Genomic DNA, 18764 nt, shown 5'->3' with positions numbered 1-18764 from the left:
TATATATATATATATATATACCAAAGGAAGAACATTCAATTGTCTCTAAATATTTAAACTATTGGCACATAACCTTTGCTGTTATTTTTATAATTTTCCCTTTAGAGGGAATGTGGGAGCAGGAGGGGATCGGTCAGAAAGAACCCTGAGACCAATCCCATTAATATTACAAGTTCATAAGAGCCAAATGTCATAACTCTTCTCCAGAGAACACATATGTTCAGGAATGTAGAGTGGTGTTAAGGTTATTAGTTAAAAAAAAAACATGTTCTGTGGAGGTTCCAGGAAAAATTAGGAAAATTTGGAAATGACTTCAGCCCTCACTCTTGAGCTAAAATCTGGTTAGGCACTTTTTGTTCCCCCTTTTCATAGAATAATGGATGGCAACATAACATCAGTGTCCTCCAGAGAACATATCTCAGTCAGCATAGCAAGCTGATTCCACACTTTGGACTGGTAAATTCCTAATTATCGTTAGAAATGAGATCAAATTAACTAAACACATCCACATTCCCTTTACCAATTGCTCTACTTACAGAATCTATATACAGTGGAACCTCTAGATACGAGTTTAATTCGTTCCAGCACTGAGCTTGTATAGCGAATTTCTCGTATCTAGAACAAACTTCCCCATTGAAAATAATGGAAATCCAGTTAATCCGTTCTGCACCCCAAATATATTAACATAAAAATCAATTTTCCTAACAAATAACACTGATAAATTATATATACTGTAGTCTACCTTTAATAAATAACACTGGTAAATAATATAACTGATTATTAAAAGAATCAAAACAGGTGTCCAAAGTGCAGTAGAGCATTCAATAAATCTTTAAATAAATAATCCTTAAAACAGTTGTGAAGTGGAGGTTTAAAATACACAAGAATAACAATCCTTTAACACGAGTTTAAAACGTCAAAAGGATGCCGTCTTTAAAAAACAGATGACAATCCCCGGTGCTTCTTCTCAGTTAGCGTCTCACCTGCGGGCTCTGCAACAGGCGAGACACTCTTAATGTAGCTGACCTTCTCTATACCGTCCTGCTTCAGCTGTTTGGCTCGCCTGTTCAGCTACACGCGAGCCTGCACTCACTCGCTCGCTCTCCCGCACTGCCTGCCCTCTCTCTCTCTCTCTCTCTCTCTCTCTCTCCTCTTTTACTTCTTCTCCCCCTTAACCGGCTCGTGCTTCTCTATATATGCGGGGAGGACATGGCAGCTGCAGCCCATCAGCCACAGGAACAATCATGGATGTGGGCAGTTTCCCACCAGTGCACTTAAGTGAGAAACGCAGACACCGCAGATCGCGGCTTGCAACTGCTACCACGCCCCCTTGCTAAGCCGCGAGCTATACCCACAGCCTTGCTCTTGGCTCGTTACGCGAGCCAATGCTCGTATTTAGATCTGAATTTTTCGCTCATACTTTCCTCGTATTTTGAATTTCTCGTATACAGAGGTGATCGTATCTCGAGGTTCAACTGTATATAAAAAAGGCAAATACCACTGACTCACTCATCACGAAATCTCCCGAACCATGAGGACTTGGGACTTGAAATTTGCAGTGTAGGTTATCCTTGGCCCATAGGTGCTCGCTAAGTAACGGTTTAAAAAATTTTGTGGTCCAAGCGTGAAATTTCTTAGTTTTTTAGACCCGTTTGTATGTCTGTCCGCTTTTCACGAGAGACCTACTTAACGGATTTAGATCTGTTTTTTTTTCTATAATTTGCTTGAATGTTCCGTTGATTTTGTGACTTTCTCATCGCGATAAGTATCATTGTTTGCGGTACCGATTTATTAGCGCGAATCCGAGAGACGCTCATCGGGCTGTGGGGAGGGGGGCGGGACCCTCCTCACTTACGCGTCTGCCTCGGGGTGTAACCTTAACTCCGCTTAGTTAGCTAATGAGAGAACTACTTAACGGATTTAGATCTTTTTTTTCTTCTATAATTTGCTTGAACATTCCAGTTGATTTTGTGACTTCTCTGCACTAAGAATCATAGTTCACTTGCAGGAGCGATATATTTGCGCTAATTCGAGACAGAGGCTGCGGACCGAGAGGAGGGGGAAGAGTGATGTCAGGAGTAGAGAGCTGGGCGGAGTCCTCCTCATTGTCTTGTTTCATTAATACGGGGCGAAACCACGGGGGATGGCTAGTGTTCAAATATGTTCAGGCTTAGGGTTTACATTATTTAGAAAAGAAATTCATATTTCACTTCATCTGAAGCTAACAGGTTATTTTCAAAAGTTACAATTATCTTCCAAAAATACATCTGTTGTTAAATCAACATGTATAATCTTAAACAGTTTCTATATTCGTATCCCAGCAATTTTTCTTTAAGTTAATATTTACTAATTAAATTGACACATACAATTCTACCTATGACTTCCGAATTTAACAAGTGTCCAGAATGTTTCATTAGAGCATCAAATTATAAGAATAGTGCTAAACCCTATTATCAGCTATTTAGCCATTCAAACATCAACATTCTACTTCACATTTAAGATATTCAAATTACTTGTGAACAAGGTAGTGATGGGAAAAGAAAGCATTTCACAATGTATCAAATGTCTTATAATTTAAAATCTATTTTTTTATTTAAAATTGCTGTCATGGTAGTTAGTGCATCATACCATTCCATTCAGTGCTTTAAAGAAACTATTTTGATACAGTGGAACCTCGGATCACGAACGTCTCGGACCACGTACAAATCGAGTTATGACCAAAAAGTTTGCCAAACTTTTGCATCAGTTCACGACCACACACTCGGGTGACGAACAAGCCAGTTTACCTTCCGGTTCATACATGCCGATGATTTCCATACGTGTTCAGTCTCTCCTTGTGCATTCCCTGTGCAGCAAGCGAGAGAGAGAGCGCGACAGAGATGGCTGGCCACGTAAGGCCAAGAAGGTAGTTAAAGAATGCCCCGGGCTTCTTTTTTAAAGAGACTGCTTTCAGCATTGTTTTAACCTTGTTGTATTTAATGACTTTTTTCTGTTGGATTTTAACCTCCACTTCACTTCTGTTTTTATGGGATCATTTATTTATTGAAGGATTCTGAAAGCACTGCACTTTATTTAATTTGGACTTTGTTTTTGATTGTTGTTTTGTTGATTTTAATAAAAGCACTTGGCACTTTTTGCACCATCTGATTGCTCCATTGTCGTGCCCATCGGTAACATTACCGACAGTGACGGGTTTAAGGGCTCCCAGAAGCGAGATGGGAGCATGCAGGAAACCCGCATTGTCACAGACTTTACTTCAAAACTGTAATCTCCTCTCCACCCAGTTCCTCCTCACTTCCTTCATGCCAGAACTCGACTCATGCAAGGTTAATTTTCTTGGTTGTTTATGGTTAGTTTTTGTATAAATTACGGATTTTTCAAATGTTCATTTTTTTCCCTGTGATTAACACTAGAATTACCAGAGTCCACCTTAAAACCGTTCTCACCTCACTTTTGTCTTCTAAATGTGCCAATTAAGACGAGCAGCAAGCAGCCGGCTATTCCATCCCCCACCATCGCAAAATGTTCACTAAGTTTTCCAACTCATGCCTTGTTTGATTATCTGGGAGTGAGTGAACTGCTGGAGTTTTAGAGTGGAAATAATAGATCGTTATTTGGAACACACGCATTTCATGTGTGTTCCGTTTCTATAGTAATCTGTGTAAACACATTGTTAAAACAGAAACTTTTTCATTTGTTAGTAATAAATGTTATAAAATGTAGGCATAAACTATAGAATGTGTGAAGCCTGAAGTCCAAACATCAAATAAACACTTTTATAAAAGGTTCAAGGATGATACAACGCCTTCCATGGCATAATGCTAAGATTTGCTGACTCAGAGCGTAGCAGCCCTGCCGTACCTCAGAGACCAGGGTTCGATTCCCCGCTGTGGAGAAAATGTTTTTTTTTTCTTTGTAACCTCAAATGGACATAAAATTTATAAATTGGTATGCACTGTAAATCGTTAAGTTTAAAATGTCGATCGCGGTTATTTCTGTTGATTAATTCATTCTTTTTACTTAGTCAGAACAGGATCTTATTCAGCTTCTGATCTGACTCTAAGTAACAGCGCCAGTATAAATTCACACCAGATCTGACGCTGTTTGTTTTCAAATAATATTGCATTACTTCGACGATGTTTTCTGATTGGTACTATTCGCGTCATAAAATGATTTCTTCAAAACGTCACATATATTTGTCTCTTTCTTTTTTTAAAATGTGCGTTGATCACTGCCAGCATGTTGTAGCACACAGCAACTGGCCACCTGCATGTTCTTGCACGCAATGAATAAGACAGCGTTATATGCAATCATCAGATTCAAATGTTAACAGTTAACAGTTCACACACACGCAAGGATCGTCTTTCCTACATTTACAACATGTGTACCTGTTATAATGTACACACTTCTCTGTATGCAGTGGTTTCAATTACACACCTGAAAGAAAGACAATATATGTGAAAACATCATCGCACTAAATGCAATATTATTTGAAAACGAACAGCATCAGATCGGGTGTGAATTTATGCTGGAACTGGAAATTCTTTGATGTGGAATCAGTTCTGTATGGTTGTGGGCATGGGTGTGAGTGGTGGACATAACTGGGAATTAGTGTGAATGTGCGTGGTGTTTTGAGATAATGAATAGAGCTGCAAATTACAGGGAATTCTCAGATGTGGAATTCTCTGATGTGGCGAGATAAAACCTGATACACAAACATAGGTGAATCGGTTATGCTTGATTATTATTTTGAGCAAACAGACACCGCAATGGCCACAGCTCTGTCACGAAAGAGGAGGTTGTCCCCTTCGGAGGCTTTGGGTCTGCTGCAGGAAATGGATGATTGTGACTCAGACGGTGGCGAGGAACTTATTTTTGATATCGAGGAAGACGACGAGACAGACACAGAGGAGAGCCCAGATGAGGATTCTGTTTCAGAGAAAGAGAACAGAAGCCCTCCCTGCAAGAAACGTCCAGTCCAACATAAGAACAGCGCAGCTGCACCAGGCATAAAGGCAAAAGATGGCACAATTTGGATACAAAAAATAAATGTGTAATGCCACGAAAAGTGCACGCAGACACTTCAGTTCGCAAGCATTGGCACGAGAATGCAGTCACAAGTACACTGCAGAGCTATAGCGCGTCTTTATGTGAAAACAGCAGTTTCAAATGGGGGGGGAGTTTCCTGAATGCGACTGAGAGAATGAAAAGTGAATTAAAAAAAAAAAAAACAAAGTTAACCTTTACAAGTATCATAAATTACACCAGCTGTTACAGACTGAAATCAAATGTATGTTTTTATTCTAAAATAGTAAGAATAAGAGCAGCTCACTTCTCAAAATGGAGTCGTGCAGGATCAAACTCGTGACTTTTTGATTCCCAGTCAGCAACTGATACTGTTGTGCCACAGCGGTAGTCATAGTAAATGCGTGTCAATGTTGCACACTAAGACAGCTTTTTTTAAAAAAAAAAAAAAAAAAAGTGTTTACAGAGGGCGGTTCGTAAGGCTATAGCGTGAACTCTTGCAATGTTAGTTTTCTCTGTTCAAGGTTTTCTCAGTGTTATTCAATGTTTTTACATTTAGTTTACTATTACACTGTGCATTCTATGGTATAAGTAACTATTTTTGTGCTTAAAAATCTTTAAAATAAATATATTTACATACAGCTCGTACGGTCCGGAACGGATTAATTGTATTTACATACAATCCTATGGGGGAAATTAGTTGAGGTCACGACCAAATCGGGTTGCGACCAGAGTTTTGGAACGAATTATGGTCGTGACTCGAGGTTCCACTATGTGTGTGTGTGTGTGTATATATATATATATATATATATATATATATATATATATATATATATATATATATATATATATATATATATATATACATATATATATATATATACATATATATATATATATATATATATATCAGTGGCGACTGCTCTAAGACGACAAGGGAAGCTCCGCTTCCTCTACTATGTCAGAAAATAAATGCTCATATATGCACTGTCGTATTTATATTGGTTTTAATAAAAGTGCGCTAGAACGCGTTCAACTTCATGACTAGCTCGTTCAGAATCAGGTATTTATTGTAGATTGTTTGACGCGATTTTCTTGTCATACATTTCCGTGCAGCACAGTGCGTTAAACTCTCCTGAAGCCCAGCTTCACTGGAGCTCTATGGGCAAGCACAGAGGAGCTTTTTTCACTGCAGAAAAGCTGGACGGTAATTGGATAAATGCACCAAAATCGTCATCTTTGGAAGTGAATGGAGCAGTGGGCGGGCCAGGACGCTGGGCTGCTGCATGATGATTGGAGGAGCTGTTTAAAGGGCGGAACCCCTTTTTTGATTGACAGCATGTCTTAAGTATACATCAGCACTACAGAGATTCGAGTTCAGTCCCATGCGGATTTGCAGGTGAAATCGTACGACAAACTGCTGCACTCTGTATTGTTTGCTGGTGATATAAACCATTTTTGTTTGTACAAATCATTCTTTAAATAATAAAAAAAAATATAGCGTTCTTGACTTTGCTCCTTGTTTCAGCATTGTAAAGTTAGTTCGTTCATATAATTAAAGTAGCTCGTGGAAGGGGAAACTAGCCAGCTAGCAAGCTGTGCATAATGGCAGACGCAGACGGTGCTAATATTGTTGACCTGCTTTTGGCAAAACCATTTAGTAGTCTTCCTTACGAGGAGAGACTCAGAATTAAACGGCAGGGCAGACCAACGCCCAAGATTGATCTGGTGCAAAAATCAGGAAAATATAACAGGTCTTTTCAGCTCTCCTGGTATGACAAGGTGAACTGGCTGACTGGAAGTGCTATGACAAAGAAAATGTTCTGTTGGCCATGCTTCTTGACGAAACCTTCTCAGGGAATGGGATGTGTTTGGTCAAACGTGGGTTTTGGGGATCTGGGTAACTTTGACAGGGCATACAAAAGGCATGAAAAGTGCAAAGAACATGTGAGTTCATGTGCAAGGTTAAGTTGTCTGGGCAGGGTCAGGGTTGAATATGCAATCAGTGAAGGTCTTCGCATTCAGGTGGCAAAACATAATGAAACAGTAAAAAAAAAAAACAGGGCCTTCCTAAACCGTCTAATTGATGTGACTTCCTTGCTTGGCCGTCAGGAGCTGGCATTCAGGAAGCATGATGAGAGTAGTGAATCAGCAAATAAGGGGAATTACAGGGAATTTACAGAAACATTAGCTAAATATGACTCTGTCTTGGCCACACAATTTCAGTCATCAGCTGTGTTTTCTGGTATGTCCCACTCAATCCAAAATGACTTGATCTTTGCTCTCGCAGCCACTGTTTCATATCATATAAAATGTGAAATTCAGACTGCTCCTTTTTTTTGCATGACAGGTGGATGAAGCAACTGACCTATCTTGCCATGCCCAACTGTCTGTCATTGTTAGATATGTGGATAGTGCAGGTAAAATTCAAGAGTGCTTCATTGGATTTTTGGATGTGTCGGGGTCGAGATGCTCAGTCTGTGTTTGAAGTTTTAAACGAGAACATGCAGGGCTACAGTCTTAGAGAAAAACTTGTGGTACAAACCTACGATGGGGCTGCTGTCTTTGCTTCATCTCTCAATGGCCTACAGGCCAAAGTTAAAGTAATAGCCCCTAGTGCAGTGTTTGTGCATTGCTATGCACACAGACTGAACCTGTTGTTGTCCCAGGGTGCTAAATGCTTGCCTGAGTCAAGAATATTTTTTGCATCTCTCTCTGGGTTCACCACATTTTTTTTCAAAGTCCACAAAAAGAATGTCTTTTCTTGAGTCTGCAGGGTCTTCAAGATTGCCGAGAAACGCTCCTACTCGATGGAATTTCATATCACGGATAATGAGCACTGTGGCAAACAATTATGATGGCCTCCTGCAGACTTTTGACAAGATTACCCAGGATGAGAGCATGGATGATGACACATTAGATGCTGCCAAAGGCTTCATAATGAAACTGGAGGATTTTGAGTTTGTGTTCATGTTGTACACATATGAACAAATATTCTCTGAGACAGATGTTGTCTTTGATATTGTCCAGCAAAGGGCTATGGATGTTCTTTATTGCAAAAAAAGAATTGGGTCTCTCCTTGCTTTTGTCAAGGAGAAGAGGTCAGAGGAGGCTTATCAAGCAGTTTATGCAAAAGCAGCAAATCTCACATCAGACCCTTGAGATGAACCTATTAGAAAGCGCCGTCTGTCACAATTACAGGATCCCCATGACCGCTACAGAAATTTGTACATGGCCATCCTAGACAATCTCATGGAGCAGATTTCTCAGCGTTTTTCAAATTTGGAAAGCATGAGCTTCTTAGAATTAGTCAATCCAGGGAAATTTGATGAAATGAGACAAGTGTTTCCAGAGGAGGCATTTGAAAGTGTGCTGAAAAGTTATGGCCATTTCTTTGACTCAGGGAGACTGAGATCTGAACTTCAAGTACTATATTCAGGTCATGACTTACAGGGGAGCAGGGGTAAGCTGTGTGATTTCTTGGTGTTTTTTAAAGACATGGAGTTGGATAGTGCAATGCCTCAGCTATACAAGCTGTTGTCGTTAGTGGCAACAATTGGCGCTACATCAGCAGGTGTAGAGAGGAGCTTCTCCTGTCATACACCCGCAACACGATGGGCCAAGATCGTTTGAGCAACCTTGCTCTCCTGGCCATTGAGAGGAAACTGGTTAAGTCCCTGGAAAAGACGGCAAATTGGTACGACAGGGTCACAGACCATTTTCTGCAAAAGGAACGGAGGGCAGAATTTACATACAAATAACATAATTAATTTTATGATGAAGGCCTAATATGAGCTTCCCCTGTTTCAAAAGCTAGCAGCCGCCACTGATATATATATATATATATATATATACACACACACACAGTACTGTGCAAAAGGTCTGGAAAAAATGCTGTAAACAAAGAATGCTTTCAGAAATATAAATAATGATTGTTTATTGTTATCAATTTACAGAATGCAAGGTGAGCAAACAAAAGAAAAATCTAAATCAAATCAATATTTGGTGTTACTACCTTTTGCCTTCAAACCAGCATCAATTCTTATAGGTCCACTTGCACAAAGTCAGGGATTTTGTAGGATTCTAGTCAGGTGTATGATCAACCAATTATACCAAACAGGTGCTAATGATCATCAATGTCACACGTAGGTTGAAACACAGTCATTAACTGAAACAGAAACAGCTGTGTAGGAGGCTTAAAACTGGTTGAGGAACAGCCAAACTCTGCTACCAAGGTGAGGTTGTGGAAGACAGTTTCATGTCATGGCAAGATTGAGCACAGCAACAATACACACGGTAGTTATACTGCATCAGCAAGGTCTCTCCCAGACAAAGATTTCAAAGCAGACTGGGGTTTCAAGATGTGCTGTTCAAGCTCTTTTGAAGAAGCACAAAGAAACGGGCAACGTTGAGGATCGTAGACGCAGTGGTCGGCCAAGGAAACTTAGTGCAGCAGATGAAAGACACATCAAGCTTATTACCCTTTGAAATCGGAAGATGTCCAGCAGTGCCATCAGCTCAGAACTGGCAGAAACCAGTGGGACCCAGGTACACCCATCTACTGTCCGGAGAAGTCTGGCCAGAAGTGGTCTTCATGGAAGAGTTGCAGCCAAAAAGCCATACCTCCGACATGGAAACAAGGCCAAGCGACTCAAGTATGCACGAAAACATAGGAACTGGGGTGCAGAAAAATGGCAGCAGGTGCTCTGGACTGATGAGTCAAAATTTGAAATATTTTGCTATAGCAGAAGACAGTTTGTTCGTCAAAGGGCTGGAGAGCGGTACAATAATGAGTGTCTGCAGGCAACAGTGAAACATGGTGGAGGTTCCTTGAATGTTTGGGGCTGCATTTCTGGAAATGGAGTTGGAGATTTGGTCAAGATTAATGGTGTTGTCAGTGCTGAGAAATACGGGCAGATACTTATCCATCATGTAATACCGTCAGGGAGGCGTATGATTGGCCCCAAATTTATTCTGCAGCAGGACAACGACCCCAAACATACAGCCAAAGTCATTAAGAACTATCTTCAGCTTAAAGAAGAACAAGAAGTCCTGGAAGTGATGGTATGGCCCCCACAGAGCCCTGATCTCAACATCATCGAGTGTGTCTGGGATTACATGAAGAGACAGAAGGATGTGAGGAAGCTTACATCCACAGAAGATCTGTGGTTAGTTCTCCAAGATGTTTGGAACAACCTACCAGCGGAGTTCCTTCAAAGACTGTGTGCAAGTGTACCTAGAAGAATTGATGCTGTCTTGAAAGCAAAGGGTGTGGTCACACCAAATATTGATTTGATTTAGATTTCTCTTTTGTTCATTCCCTGCATTTTGTTGATTGATGAAAATAAATGATTAACACTTCTATTTTTGAAAGCATTCTTTGTTTACAGCATTTTTTCACACCTGCCTAAAACTTTTTCACAGTACTGTATATACACACGCTTTTTCCAGAGTGTTAATTCAGCAGATAAAGCATAGTCTAACCTTTTTTTTTTAGTTAACCCCCTTTTGCACAGCATATCTTAGTACAGAACACTGCCAAGACTGAAAGCTAGCGCTCATCACCAGCTTTCTTGCTATCCTAGAGAATGTCTTCTTTTTTTTTTTAAAAAAGAAAAACTTAAGTTTAAATTCAAAACATATATATTTATGTACACTTTTATCAATTGCGCCAAAAACTGCTAGAAATTTAACATCTTATTAAACACAAAAACATTTTCTAACAGGACAAATCCCTAGCCTACACCTTTGCCCCGGCATACTAAAAAAGTTCACTATAGTTGCTATATCGCTTAAAAAAATGACACTGCACATTACTTGGATGGTTAGGTTGCATTCCTTGCATAAATTAGCCAGTATATTGCAAACTGGAATAATGGATAGAGATAATCATTACACTTCTATTTCACAGAAATTTGTCATTGTATTAGGTCAGTCAACATTATAAGCTTCCTGGTAGAGAGGTGAGTTAAATACAGAGGTACTAGACACTTATTTTAGTTTTAGTGCCACTCAAAGATAATTTATTTAGCACTTATGTGATATGAAATTAATTCAGTCTTCTTATAGAAACATGAAATGAAAAATAAAAGATCATAATTTTTACCTTTTGTCTATTGCATTAGGACTGACATAATCCCTTCTCCTACACCTATGTCAGTATGTGCAAATCAAGAAAATGAACACCAGCGCTACATATTGACATGTGGCATATCATTGTGAACCGCATTATACAAAATGTTAAAACCTTTAAATGAAAAATTTTACTTTGTTAAAATTTTAAATGAATTATATAATTACGGTACTGAATGTGTACTGTATATAATTCTTTAGGTATATATTTAACTTAATTGTATTGTAACACCTACAATCAGTCAGGGAGGAGCAACACCAGTACACATTTCAGGAATTAGAAAATGATGAGCTTTTATTGATTGCTTCCTAGCTAAATTCCCACTGTTCTCGCCATGGGAGACCCCTCAAGTTTTCTATTCATAATTGGGCTTGTTCAACTCTTTTACACTACTCCCCTTCCGTTTCAGTGTTATAACTGTGAAGCATGCCGCTGTTTAACTCTCATTCCCCTATTCTAGATTGTTCACTCTGAGTTGTTACCTCAAACCATGCAACTCCTTCTTGTCCCCACACAATACCACTGCTGTACACTGTGTTCTCCTTCTATCTGACCCCAGCGCCAACAAAATAAGTATTCCTTCCAGGACCTTCTGCACTTTCTTCTGAAACCCCCCTCCTCCCGATGAGGTGTTTCATTAGCATATCGCACTGCACCTTCTGCAAGTACAGTGCTTAGTAGCTGTCCAGCCCTATGGCCCTCTGACTCTCCATCCTGATCATTACAGTATTATTGTTTTAAGCCACATTAATCACAAAAATTTACATTTTAAATTTCCCTGGCATAATATACAGTGTATATGTATATATATATGTGTGTGTGCACGTGCAAAATCAATCCCTAGTGGCTCAATTACAGAATAATTATAGTACATTATGTATTCTAGATGTATCTATAGTATAGCAGTGTTATAAAACATATTGACATATTAGCAAAGTTCAACTCCAAAGAATAAAACTGGATGTTGAATGTTGTTATCCTGATACTCCTCAATATAATTGAAAGCTCAATGTACATAGTTGAAAGAGAAACTTTCCTATCTGTCAGTGTAGCCTTTACATCTGTATCATTTATGTCATAGCTTTTTTTAACATACTGTTTCAAATTCATTAGCACCTAACCATGTTAATTTATATATCACTTCTTTTCTAGTTTTCTGCTAATATCAATTTTCTCTAGGAAGAAGAAACAGGCTGATGGTCTGATTATGGGCATTTTTTCATTACAAGGAAGACTGCTAAAGGCAGTGTTACTTGCTTGTTGATCTTACCCCCCAGGAAATTACTGTGGTGTTCATCATTCTTTTTACCATTTTTCAATTTTTTGTCTCTGCACTGTTTAACTTTGTCCACTATATTTATTTATTCCAGTTTCTTTGATATTTGCTAATGTAATTCTGTTTATACTGCGGTGGGTTGGCACCCTGCCCGGGATTGGTTCCTGCCTTGTGCCCTGTGTTGGCTGGGATTGGCTCCAGCAGACCCCCGTGACCCTGTGTTCGGATTCAGCGGGTTGGAAAATGGATGGATGGATTCTGTTTATATATCAAGTATCCACATGCATCAAACACTGTCATTAGTCAAGTGCATGGCTGTTCAGTTACCAATTTAGTTGGCCAGATTTTCAAGCCAAGTACATACAAACAAAATAGTCAAACAACAAAAAGTACACAGTATTACCATTAACATTTGTTTACCTTTTGAAATAAAATGAATATTGTGGTCATATGTGACCCAGGCACATCATAAAGTGCATTTAACAGAATAAAAAAAAGTATCAAAGTGTCAGTGCACAAATCCATAACAAGTGTTAACAGTAACTAGTACATACAAATACAATGTTTACTGCACACTGAGAAAACATGCGTTCGTTTTAAATCACAACATGTGTAATTAGCAGTAGCTTTTTTGTAAACAAAATGGTGGCAGTACGCATACTTTGCTTTTGGATCAAGTTTGAGATACTGTCAAGGTATTTAGAGGCCAAGAGTCCTAGTGCTATGTTTTTGTTTGTTTGGTGAAAAAACATAACGTTTCAAATTTGAAATTGACAATTCATCAAGTATAATAATTGTTTGCATTTACATAGCACTGTGCTCACTACTCAAAGCGCTTTGAAAACTCCACTCAGGGAGGATAGCCGGGATGTGAACCCATGATCTCCTTATTGCAAGGCAGTGGCACGTCCACTGTGCTACCTGCATAGGTGTGCTGTAGTGTATAATATTATGCTAAATAGATTAAAATTACAAACACAGAATTTCCAAAATCGTATAATATTAATTGCAGATTAATAATAAGCTCTACATTCTACAAAAAAGTTATGTAGTCCTGCAAAGCAATCAGTGCTTAATTTGATTTGAGTTTTACAGAAAATATCAAACTTTTTGTATGTTTTCATCAAATGCAGTCTTTCTAATTCATTCTTTGCTTTGAGTGTCAATGGCTGTTCATCTTCATAACATCCATGAATCCGCAGGATCGAAGTGTGTGAGTGTTGGGCCAGCCAATCATATGAAGAGAATTTCAAATACAATGCTTTTCAGTAACGAGGCTCACAAATGAATCTAACAATTAGATTCATTTGTGAAAACCCATGTTCTCACTCTCTTGATAAAAGTGAAATACAACTAAGACTCAGCACAAAATTGACTACAGACTCATTTAATTTATAGTCTTGGCCAACAACGTACCGGCACGTACCATCACAAAAAAAAAAAATAAAATCACTGTAACATAGACTACTACCACCACTTCTAGATACACAACGCACTGTATTATACAATGCAATACAATACAATTTATTTTTGTATAGCCCAAAATCACACAACAAGTGCCGCAATGGGCTTTAACAGGCCCTGCCTCTTGACAGCCCCCCAGCCTTGACTCTCTAAGAAGGCAAGCAAAAACTCCCAAAAAAAAAACCTTGTAGGGAAAAAAATTGAAGAAACCTTGGGAAAGGCAGTTCAAAGAGAGACCCCTTTCCAGGTAGGTTGGGCGTGCAGTGGGTGTCAAAAGAAGGGGGTCAATACAATACAATACACAGAACAGAACAAATCCTCAGTACAATATAAAAATAAAAATTTTAGAAGTACGATGCAGGATTTAACAGTAGATGATATCACATAATAAGATTTGGATATGTTTAGAGTCCTGGAGACCTCATCCATCAAGCTGCCTCCCTCATTTGGCCATTCCACGGCTGAAACAGTGCTGGGCCAGTCAATCCGATGAAAGGACCCCTCTTTCCCACGATTCCTGCGATCCTCCATCAGGGATGACTTTATTAGGCAGGCAAAACAACTTGGCAGGTGGGCCGTGGCACCAAGTGCCACATTTGAGTACCGAGAAGAGAAACAGAATAGGTGAGGTTTAGTATCCAATTATAACTATCATGTTACTTATGTTTTATTATGGGTTGAATGTTGCTAGGCTACGCAAAGTGTTGCATTCATGGTCGTTGTTACTGTAGGAATTTATGTAGGAATTTCTGAAGGTTTGCAAAATGTGTTTTTCCTCGATTTTTTTCCTGTATTTCTGGCAGGACCATGGGCTTGGCCACTTGAAGGTTGCTTCTGGACAGCATGTGGTGCATAGGCCGCCATTTGAATAGGCCAAGTCTAGTGAGATTGTGAATTAATTTTGCAGAAAATGTTAATATTGTCTGAAACAGAACCAAGAACCAAAGCAAGTGTTTAAAACCATAGTTGAGCACATATACAGTATGTTAACTCCATTTTGTTACATAATAATGCTGACTGCAACCAGTCAGTCGTCATGACATTGCCATCATCTTAAGAAGGCACTCCCATTAGCATATGTTCTTTAGGGATGAGCACAAAGGGCTGGCTGCAATGGCCGAAGCCCCTGCCTCTTTTCCCCTGTTGGGTCATATGCCTTCTTCTCTTGTTAGAAATGTGTGGCTTATTTTAATTGTAGGGAGTAGAGAAAAAAACTTGTATGACTTGTTAAAGCTGAGTAGCCATCGAAATAAAGTGTGGCTACAGCGACAGAAATGAAACTGTAACTTGCTTATGAGCTGTAAACAGACATGTCCACTGAATCAAAGGTACCCCCAAAATCAATGGACTTCTCTGGAGAGAATTATAAATGCTTTAATTGATACAATAAAAATGTGAATGTTTAGATAGATAGATAGATAGATACTTTATTAATCCCGATGGGAAATTCACATTCTTCAGCAGCAGCATACTGATACAATAAATAATATTAAATTAAAGAATGATAATAATACAGGTGAAAAACAGACAATAACTATGTATAATGTTAAATATTAACGTTTACCCCCCCTGGTGGAATTAAAGAGTCGCATAGTTTGGGGGAGGAACGATCTCCTCAATCTGTCTGTGGAGCAGGACAGTGACAGCAGTCTGTCGCTGAAGCTGCTCTTCTGTCTGGAGATGACATTATTTAGTGGATGCAGTGGATTCTCCATAATTGATAGGAGCCTGCTGAGCGCCCTTCGCTCTGCCACAGATGTTAAACTGTCCAGCTCCATGCCAACAATAGAGCTTGCCTTCCTCACCAGTTTGTCCAGGCGTGAGGCGTCTTTCCTCTTAATGCTGCCTCCCCAGCACACCACTGCGTAGAAGAGGGCGCTCGCCACAACTGTTTGATAGAACATCTGCAGCATCTTATTGCAGATGTTGAAGGAAGCCAGCCTTCTAAGGAAGTATAACCGGCTTTGTCCTTTCTTGCACAGCGCATCAGTATTGGCAGTCCAGTCTAATTTATCATCCAGCTGCACTCCCAGATATTTATAGGTCTGCACCATCTGCACACAGTCACCTTTGATGATCACTGGGTCTATGAGGGGTCTGGGCCTCCTAAAATCCACCACCAGCTCCTTGGTTTTGCTGGTGTTCAGGTGTAGGTGGTTTGAGTCGGACCATTTAACAAAGTCATTGATTAGGTCCCTATACTCCTCCTCCAGCCCATTCCTGATACAGCCCACGATAGCAGTGTCATCAGCGAACTTTTGCACATGGCAGGACTCCGAGTTGTATTGGAAGTCCGATGTATATAGGCTGAACAGGACCGGAGAAAGTACAGTCCCTTGTGGCGCTCCTGTGTTGCTGACCACAATGTCAGATGTGCAGTTCCCAAGACGCACATACTGAGGTCTGTCTTTAAGATAGTCCACGATCCATGCCACTAGGTATGAATCTAATCCCATCTCTGTCAGCTTGTCCCTAAGGAGCAGAGGTTGGATTGTGTTGAAGGCGCTAGAGAAGTCTAGAAACATATTTATTGGTCAACAATCCACCATATACCTCATTTTTAAGCACTTCTAGATTAAATGACCAGAAGTTGAAACTAAATATACCCTTTTGACCATTATCACAAGTTATTCATTGATTCACTTTCTGTTTGCTGTCTGAACCGCTTAAAGCTTAATGGATTTATACAGAAAATAGCTGTTGAAATTGTTTAAGTAAGGTTCACATATTGCTGATGTTTGTAGTTTATAAAACTATATCTTTTCCCATTTTGCATAGCATAGTAGTTTAGCTTCAAACATCGGAGCAGTAGTTAGCAAAATGCAAATGCTGTGGACTGAGTTTTGAGAAATTCTACACATTCAGTTTTGAAGAGAGTGGGACAGAAAATGAAATTGCAAAATAGAGCTATAGCAAAAATTTTATAAAAAAAGAACTTGAATAACAGTAGCACATCCTTCATTTATGGTAGATATCAACTGACTCGTTGGTGTTCATGCTTTGACAACCTGTGACTACGGACATGTCTGCTGATGAAACTGGGATGTGGTGACAGCATTGTGCAGCCATGTACTGGTTTTGCACCCTTGTAGCATTTGGTAGGGTATGTAAGAAACATCAAAACTCAAACAAGCATTGAAGTCCTAACTTTAGGAGTTGCATCGTAGTTGCCTGGCAGGGTGTGTATGGCTAAAATGTTTGCAGCTAAACACATGAAACTTCAACTTACGTCAGTTTTAAAGAGAATCACCCTTTATTGAGCTGTCATTTTTTCAGAGGTGGGTCACACGATATTTTAAAAACATGAACATTAAAAACAAGAGTTGCATTCTTGAAAAAGGTTGAGAACTCCTGGTTAAAGTGCTTGTGCGCTCCTAGCAAGATAAGAGTGCAACATAGCGAGGGGGCCCAATGTTAATGATGAAGCAAAAAGAAATTTAAAGATAGAAAGGAGTTGTTCTCAGGTGTTAAATGGATGCAGCATTACTGCTTTGCTGCCATGATTTAGCGACCAGGGGACGTGATGAGAATGGAGATTCTGTTAGTAAAGGCAACTTTACAAAATGTACAGAACTGTTGGCAAAGTATACAGTACTTGTATCTTGACAGCTCACTTAGTCATTATCTGTGTTTTCTGGAATTCTTATACAGTATGTCACAGTCTATAGGAGATCAATGATCAAAATGTCTTTATTTCATTTAATTGGGCAAAAAAAAACAAGCTTTTCATATTGTGTATTACAATTGCCGATTATGAGTTACATGGATGTTACTGGCTCAGTTAAGGAGTACTTTATTGGATTTACTAGGTTTTCTCTTTCCATTATTGATAGCCACACACAAAATAGTAGAAATAATCATGTGCCCAAGTATATAGTAATGTTGTGGCACAATTGTGTAATATTCTGACATAAAGCACTTCTGAAATTCTGCAAACTACTGGACCAATGTGGCAACTGAAAATAATTTTCATTCTGTAAACTCATACAGTGATGGTGTTCCATAACAACATGTAAAATGTATTCAACACTACATGAAAGTGTTTATGCATAACATTTAAGTTATAATGATGTGTTATGATGTGAAATCGTGCTGTTAAAGTCCAATTAATATTTCATTTAATTAGATGGAAATTTCTTGATTTGCTCTTTTATCTTGTTAAGATGTGTGATATTAGAAAAATGTAGTATACAGTATGTGCCATTGTGGGGGAGTAATGTGTGTTATGATAATCTGACATAACATTCAGTCATGGACATTATTTTTCCCAAGGTTATGAATATTATAATGGTGTTGATATTAAATCCACATTTTCAGTGTAACTAAAAGGGCTAAAATAAAAGTAGGCAGTAGTTAGTGTGCCACAGCTGAGTTGAATTAGAGATGGTGAATATGATATGTCTTTTCCAGTTCTGTGGCTTAAATAATAACAACATATATTTTTTATCTTATCCCTTTAGTGTCTTGATCTTGGTGTTAATCTTAACAACTTACTTCAGCAATATTATGAATTCAGGGAAGAAGCAAGTTCACTTGAATCTTGGTTGCAGAAACACCAACAGACATCTGAGGGGCTTTTATCTGATAGCACTGATCTAAATAGCTTACAGAAGCAGCTGGACACAGCCAAGGTAAGCTTTTATAGATCAAGCGATCTCTTTCAGACAATGACACTAATGGATTCATTGTTGATTTCATCAAAGATGGCTGTCTTCATTGATTTGTTAAGCTTGTCCATGTCTATGAATTATGATATTTGCATCTTATGTTGATGTCACAATACTTGCACTTCGTCACTCTGAGTCAACAGGGAGGGATGAGAGAGAGAACACATGCCAGTATTTTGATTTCTCGTTTTGTGTGTTG

General features: G+C 39.0%; 1 protein-coding gene across 7 annotated transcripts in view; it reads left to right on the top strand.

The window, feature by feature from the left end:
• Positions 1-18764, top strand: part of macf1a (microtubule actin crosslinking factor 1a) — a 976441-nt gene that overhangs the window by 581101 nt on the left and 376576 nt on the right. For all 7 annotated transcript variants that reach the window (XM_051936317.1, XM_051936316.1, XM_051936315.1 and 4 more), the window contains one exon: positions 18359-18529. In XM_051936317.1, the coding sequence (XP_051792277.1) occupies positions 18359-18529 (171 nt within the window). The remainder of the gene's footprint in view (positions 1-18358; positions 18530-18764) is intronic.

Source organism: Erpetoichthys calabaricus, chromosome 14 (genome assembly GCF_900747795.2).
Source record: "Erpetoichthys calabaricus chromosome 14, fErpCal1.3, whole genome shotgun sequence".
Lineage (NCBI taxonomy): Eukaryota > Metazoa > Chordata > Cladistia > Polypteriformes > Polypteridae > Erpetoichthys > Erpetoichthys calabaricus.
The sequence above is the reverse complement of the archived record's forward strand: the minus strand, read 5'-3'. Positions and strand labels throughout refer to the sequence as shown.